The 7621-nt window shown below is 43.6% G+C and overlaps 1 protein-coding gene across 1 annotated transcript in view; it reads right to left on the bottom strand.

Annotated features, from left to right (window-relative positions):
* LOC104619217 (transcriptional enhancer factor TEF-1) overlaps positions 1-6959 on the bottom strand; it is a gene marked incomplete at its 5' end in the record, with an annotated part of 14974 nt that extends 8015 nt beyond the window's left edge. The window contains one exon of the mRNA XM_010285014.1: positions 6786-6959. Within this exon, the coding sequence (XP_010283316.1) occupies positions 6786-6959 (174 nt within the window). The remainder of the gene's footprint in view (positions 1-6785) is intronic.
* Positions 6960-7621: the final 662 nt, after the last annotated feature.

The following is a 7621-nucleotide window of genomic DNA, read 5'->3' as shown; positions in this document are numbered from 1 at the left end:
CTGAGTAGAAGGAAAACAGCACCTACTGGAAACAGTGGGATTTGGGGAGGGCCAGAACAATTTACACTGGCATTCAGTAGTTAACATTAAGCACATAAGGTCACTTATTAACAACATGTAGGTTTTAACAACTGCTGACTGCAGGGAGGTGTGTTACTCATATGACTGCATCATGCCTCCCCTCCTCCTCTCCAAAGAGTGATCAAAGAGCAGAGATTCCAAATTGTGAAGCAATTTTTTCCAAGGGGAGCATCTGGGTCGTTGGCACGTTTCGCCGCGCGCTGCACTGCAGCTCAGGAATTGCATCCAGGTCTGCCACATGGTTGGGCTCCTGATGGACGGGCCAAGCCGCGCCGGCTTCCCAGCGGCTCCGCCCCTTTCCCCCCCTTTTCAGCCGCTCGGCCCCTTCCACTCATGATGCAGCCTCAAGCGCTACTGCCCTCGCGTCAGTGTGCGGAGGGGTCCTCCACGAGCACCACGTGAGCTCCCTGCGCCGAGAGGGTTGTGATGGGGAAAAGAAAACGGACGCCTGCTTTCTTCCATATCTAATTTGCTCTGCATATATTTGCATGCTGGCCATAGACCCAGTCGCTTTACGGATCCCATTTGTGAGCTGCAGATCATTTGCCAGTAAATTTTGGCGAGTGAGCATGTGTGCCTGTGTGCCTGTGGAGGGAAATCCAAGATTCTAGACTTGTGCAACATAAATTACATGTAAAAAATGGAAAGAAAAAAAAGAAGGCAGTAGCCACAATTGTATGTGTATGAATGAAGGGCACAAAGAATCTTTGCACCTTTTAAGACGGCTGGAGGCACATGGGGATAAATTCAGGAGGGGGTGGGAGGAGACCACAGGCGCAAGCCATTTCTGAGCACTGATTACACGGGTAAATTGTTTGTTCCAGTGTATCACAAAGAGAAGGAGCATTATTTTTCATGCCACAGCTGTTTTGAATAAGAATAGGAATAAACTTAACCATCCTCCTCATGTTACTTACCACTAATTATGGCATATATTTACATCTATAAAACAGTGAAATTTTGGGGGACATAATTTAATGCCCCTTTATTGTGTAGATTCCTTTATTTCCATCCCACATTTGAATTTCAAAAATGTTTAGGACTTCAAAGCATCTTTAAAAGCTTGCCCTAATTATAATATGCATTACTTTCTAAAACTCCTAGTTTGCATTGCAGATTCCTGCAAATAGAGGCATTCATTTTAAACATCAATTAATATCATCCATGCATCTTCAGATGAGTTTGGATCTTTATTTCAGAGTTGCACTGAGCTCTGACTAAGCTTTCCTCAGTTTGAAGAATAGTTCAAGCTACTGCAAACATTTAAAATCAAGCCAGTGGACCAGATCGGCAGAAAGCCTGACAGCCCGATATTAATTTGTATCAGCTGTTTTTTTTTCCTTCTGCCACTAGTTAGAAATCATCCCTCCTCCTTTCAGATATATTTGCTTCCCATAACTGTTCCTGTAGCTGCAGAAGTCAGAGTTCAGGCTTGGCGCAGAGCGTGTGGCAGTGTCAGCGACACAAAACCCATGGCCGCGTTGTTATTGCAAGGTGTGTTTACATCAGCACCAAGGATCCCAACGGAGGCATGGACCCACTGCACGATACTGTAGGTTAGGCAGAAAAGTCATGCAAGAAGGGAATCCCTGCCTCAGAATTTGCAGCTGGGGGTTGAGGCAAAGCATGAGAGAGAAGTAACTAGCTAGAGCAGAAGAATTTAGCCTAGGCTGCAGCAGACAGATATGCGCTGCTGAATTAATGTCAAAGGTGCTCCTAGTAGTGAAAAGTGTTTGCCAGATGAACTAGTGCTAGATAGGGGCAAGTTACAGGGCTAGCGAAGCTAGCAGGGGCATAAAGGGACATAATGACTTGTGCCTTCCTAGATAATTCCCTTGCCAGAGCCAATGGAGATGTACGCGCTCAGAACAAGAGTCAAAATGAAGGTATTGGAGATGCGGCTGAGAGATACTGGATTCAAAAGGGAGATGGTGTGAGTGGGATGGATGCACCGTCAACTTCCTGCAAGAGAAGTGGAGACCCAGGGGTGGCAGAGCGCTGGGCAATCAGCATCGGGGGCCAAGAAGGCAAGGCCAGCAATAATGTTTTAGACAGACATTTTGGGGTAAAGCTGAAGGTGTGACCTATCATTTAGTTTGAACTCTTTCAGGAGGCCTAAGTGTATTATTTAGTATTAGATAATTTAAAAATAGTAGCGAGTAGTCAGTGGGGATAGCATTAGATATCAATATGAGTAGAACTTCAACCAATAAAAGAAACCAATAGAAGCAACACACATTCACTTACCTTTTAGATAGGCTAATCAGGACTTCAAAGACCAAAAAACTTTGGTGCTTTTCTAAAGTCACAAAAACAGTTCAAGTATAAACTAACCAACAGGTATGTTGACCTTACTCAGATTAAGATTAGGTGGTATGAATCATATCTGATTGCTTTACATAGATTGGTCTTATTTTGCTAGTGAGTAAGGTAACAGAAGCAGGATTGTGCACTCAACCTGCACCTGGGGAAAGGTTTCAGCTGCAGATACTCTGCAGCCTTGTCTGAATTCCTCATCAGTGTTCTAGCAAATAACTTTTACATTAATTTAAGAACGTTTATTTTTGTTTTCATTTTATATCCCTGTAATCTCCGGTTTCATATCATCGTCACACAAATTTCCTGTGCCATATCATTAGTATGCTCTTCCTTATTTACTCATTGTACTGAGTGCAAAACATACCAAGTAAAGCTCCTTCTATCTATTGCTGTAAAAGCCTGTCTCTGGGGTGACTTCCCTGAACTCTCTGGTTCCCAGTGACTACCTGGGATAAACAGAAGAACAGAGTCGCTGCATTCAAGGTGCAAGACTAGGACCTGGAAAGTGCTTTGCAGGGCTGTAAGATTGGTTGGCTGAAGTGGTGTAAAAGGAGAAGTCTCTTCCTTTCATATCTCCTGCACTGTTAGGTAGGAAGAGGCCCAAAAGTGTGATGTCCAGATGTGTGACCAGGACTGAGGCCAGTAGCTCATCCATTCCCAGCACCAGGCTGTATTTCTCAGGAGATACAATCTGTAGGAACTGATAAACCTTTGCAAAGCAAAGCAACACTTTGCTTTGTACTCCATACCTGTGATGCTTTGCGAAGTCAACTCCACAATTGCCAAATGTCTTCTTGCAAAATCTCAGACCTTTCCCTCCCACTTTTTTGTAATCAAACCTTATTACCTTGATCAGAGGGAAAACCATGCTGCTGAGAAGCCTCAAGCAGAACTAAATGGGAAAGAGCAAGAGGAGTACTCTTTCCAGCTGCCAGAGCTAAGCCACTTTCTGCCTTAGTCATCGTCAGTGCGAGTGCTCGTCTCTGGTATTCCTGTTTCCCATCTTTGCTTTCCACACTAGATTCAATGTCTAAACAAAATACCCTTTTTTGCTGCCAGGCTGACTTCTCTTTAAATCTGTTTACAGGCTCACCATCCCTTCTGGCATCAGATCCTCACCTTCGTTTTCAAGCTTCCACATGCCATGACACCCACCTGCTTTCCTTCTCTAGTTTCCCTGAACTCCTTTCAGTCATAGTCCCTGGTTTTCTTTTGTTGATTCTCCTTGCAGTGCTTTCTCACCTGTACTTATTTGCCCAACACAAATTCATAGCCCTCTTTTACTCACATGGCACTCAAATTCCACCAAAACGTGGACTGTCCCTGGACACTGATGCTAGGGTGTGCTCAGTAGCTTAGAGCCCTAAGCAAACCATCGATGGTTAAATGATAATGAAGGGAGAAGACAACAGAAAGGATGAGAAAGGGGGAATGGTTAAATAAAGGGTGAGAGAGAGTATTGTGAGTAAGCAATAACCACGCAACATGAACAGAACCTGGGAGAAGTTGAACTTTCAGAGCAGGAGGAGGTAGCAGATGATAAAGAGAGAGTGGATACTGATTCAGAAGTGGGTACTTAATTTAAAAGAAAAGAATAAGAATATATAAATTAATCTATTTTCATATTAATAAACTTGAAGTTACTAATATGTTCAAAAAGATTGTCAGCAGCCTTTACCAGCTTTACACTGGTAATATATGACTGTTTAGAACAGTTTCTCAACACTTCCCATAAACATGGGAACAACGTCCTTTTTTCTCAAGAAATATCCTACTGGGGTGAAAGAAATTAAGGATAGTGTGCTGACAGTTTAGGATCTAATTCTCGTGACTAATTACACAGCCATCTTCTGTTTTTCCTATACATACTTCTAGCTGAGGGGCACTGGTATGAAGTTTATTCCTAGAAGGGCATTCATTGTGACTCTCGCTACATCCAAACACTGCCCCTGGCACCTTCCCTCTGCCTCGCTCCCCCTATGAGGGAGAAAATGGCTTATTTTAAGGTCATGGCTCAGGAAGGCGTTCTGACCACATTTTTAATATATAACTCAGAAGGATGTTAGCACTGTATGTTTTTTAATCTCCAAGTTAATACAACACAAATTTTATTAAAAGACCATTATGTTAGAAGGCACAGTGAGGTTAGGAAATGTTGAAGTTGCCTGCACATCCTGACTGCTGAACTGCATCATGATACAGTCTTTAGCTACACGACTGCACATTTGCCCTCTGAGCATCCATAACAATATTTCTTTGTCGTCCTTATTCAGCATGGCCCAGTCCCTATTTCCTGCACACTACTCAAAACCTGTGCTGAACACAGAATTATTAATTTATAAAGGTTTGCTTCGCAGCATTATTTTGATGCTTTCGAAAGAGCCATGAGTTTGATTTCTCAGTGACCACCTGAGGTGAAGGGATGCTACCACCCCCATATTGCAGATGGGGAACGGAGGCAAGGGTGTTAAAGGTGTGCACTGCTTGTAGGTGAACAAGCAGAGGAAACTCACTTGAATTTTCAACGTCATGAGTCCAATACAGACCTGAATGATCCAAAGAAGATCTCTACTTGCTTTGCTACATCTTTGAGTATTCAGCACGCCTCAAAATCAGTTTCCACATGGAGAAAAAGCAGAACATACAATACACATACATCAATGACCCTATCACAAACCTCTGCTGCTTCCATCGCTAATATAAAGTCTGAGGCTTGGCATTCTCTTTGAGAACTGCAAACAGGCAAGTGAGGTGGCATTCATTTTGCCAGTGGGTTTTGCAAGTATTTATTATGCAAAGTGGATTGGTGAGATGATGGTCCTCAGTTCAAGACCAAGTTTTGCAAGGAAATGTATTTAGTGGTCACAGACACTTAACCTCCAAGCCCTATTCCGCTGCAGCCAGATTTCTTTTGCCCTTACGCTTGTCCTGTTCCCACCGCTCATACACCTGTCTCTGCTGTGTGCCTTCATCCCTACGTTTCCCTGCAGGCTCCTTATCCCAAATGCTCCCTCTTCCCACTGCCTCCCTCTTTTTGACCCTACGTTCTCATCTGCCTTTTCCAGGCTCCTGTTGCCTGCTGTGTTTCAGCTCCCAGTTCTCTGCTGCCTCCTGTTCCTGGCCTCTTTGCTCAACCAGCCCTCAAATGCTTGGTCTACAGGTTCCACACCCAGTTTTAAGCCCCATGCATTTCTCAATGGATTTCTTCTGCAGTCCTGCACAGCTCCTGCTCAGTGGTTTATTCCTTCTACACCCAGATTTGAGAAAAGGGTCTCCCTCACTCCCATTTTCCAGTTCCAAATCTGGTGCCACAGAAACTCTTGGCAAGATATAAAGGCTGAGGTATGTACAAGGTGGAAAGGATTTCAGGTCACAGGTAAACTAACTGAAAGCCATAAACACCAGGAAATCTGATCATAAACAGTGATTCCAGATCATCCTTTTCTGGTTTCAGCATCAACCTGTCCACCCTGTAATTAGGCCCTGACTATGGCCCTTTCACTGAGGTTTTAAAAGACAAGTTTAGAATGTCTGGATGATAACCGTTGCTATGAAAAGGAGCGTACCACAAAAAATACCCCAACAAATTAATGAGTAGAAGAAGCTTTAGCGTAAGCATAAGATCCAGCCTGGAGATTTGATGATCCTTTTAGACAAACCTATAACATCACTAACATGAGATTTTGTAAATGCAGTAATAAAAATCTGATATATCAATGAAATTTATCAAAACTAGATCAATATACAACATCTCAGCCTTCCATTCAAATTCTTTTTTCACTCTTGCTCACGACTGATATGAACAGATATAACTTTTGGAGCAGAGTCCCATGGCTGACTAACAAAAAGGCAAGGGGAAAGCACATGTGCTCTAGCAACCAAAAAATGTTTAAGAAAAACCCTGGAACCCTCCCAGGCTCACAGTTGTCCCGCTGCACACTCGGTTCAAATCCTACTTGGCCCTATCTGCATAAGTGTGGACTGATGGCAGGACTGATACTTGCACTATTTGCATTTGGCAAGCGTTCAACGTTTGAAACACTAAAAAGCAGGCTCCATTCAGGCGGCTTCCCCGTTTTTTCTTGGACCACTAGATGGCAGTTCCCCATTTACAAACCAGGGCTCTGTTACCTGTTTGCTCCTGCTCAGCAGCTGTGTCAAGCACAGTTGAGGTACGCATCTGCCTTTGCATGTCGTCTGCAACGCAGACTTCTTGTGGAGCTGTCAACAAGAGCGGCTCTGGGCCAGCGTCCTACCTGAAGGATATACAGCTTTGCACTTTTAAATGATGACAGAAGAAATTTCCACAAGCACCCCAAAGGGTGCTAACTACTAAACACAGGCCTTATCGACAAGAGAGGTTCTCCATGTCATGTCTTACTCACCCAGAATTTTACGAGGAAGAAAGCGTTTTGGGGCCCCTTCCCAAACAGTTCCTTTAGACCGCCCTTCTTTTCAGGAAATTTGTCATAAATCTGACGAATGTCCACCGATTCAAGCAACGGGTCACTGTAAGAATGGTTAGCGTGTCCAATGTGTACGAAGAGGTGTTTATTGTACTGCAAGAAAGAAAGAGGAAAATCAGTGCTGTACAAAAAGTGCAGAGGTTTATTAAGGCACAGGTCTGCGTGTGCTCCTGTGGAGGGTAGTGTGCTTTGATGGATTAAATGACTTGCACATTACTCCTGGGACTATGATTTTCTGCAGTATGATTTCCATGAACAACTTTAGTGAGAGTGTCATAGCCCCTTGTGAACAAGGGTCAACATCAAAAAAACCTATGTCCCTACTGCAAACCACACAACATGGTCATCTTCTAGGGAGTAATTTACACTGAAAGACCCAGCAGCAGCGCGGTGATAAAGAGCCCTTCGCAGAGCATAATAAGATGCACATGCTCAAGAGCAAAGCCCATTTCTGCCCCTTTAAACCATCTGTTTTAATGTCCCATGTCCTCGGAGCCTGAATCTCTGCTAGTGCCGCAGAGCCCACACATATACACCTCCTGTTTGTCTATTAAAAAAACCTGAACCTCTATCAATAGCATATGCTAATGCCACAACTAAAAGCAATGGAAGGGATTTTCTTTTAACCCCAGAATAACAAGAAGGCCAGTTACTCTGTGTTGTTGTTACTACAGAAGTGGTCCTCATTGTATGTCCTCCAGTGTTTTGGCCAATGTAATATTAGAGACAAATTTTTACCACTCCCCTTGGGAGCT

This window comes from Phaethon lepturus, unplaced genomic scaffold, assembly GCF_000687285.1.
Source record: "Phaethon lepturus isolate BGI_N335 unplaced genomic scaffold, ASM68728v1 scaffold23174, whole genome shotgun sequence".
In the NCBI taxonomy this organism is placed as follows: Eukaryota; Metazoa; Chordata; class Aves; order Phaethontiformes; family Phaethontidae; genus Phaethon; species Phaethon lepturus.
The sequence above is the reverse complement of the archived record's forward strand: the minus strand, read 5'-3'. Positions and strand labels throughout refer to the sequence as shown.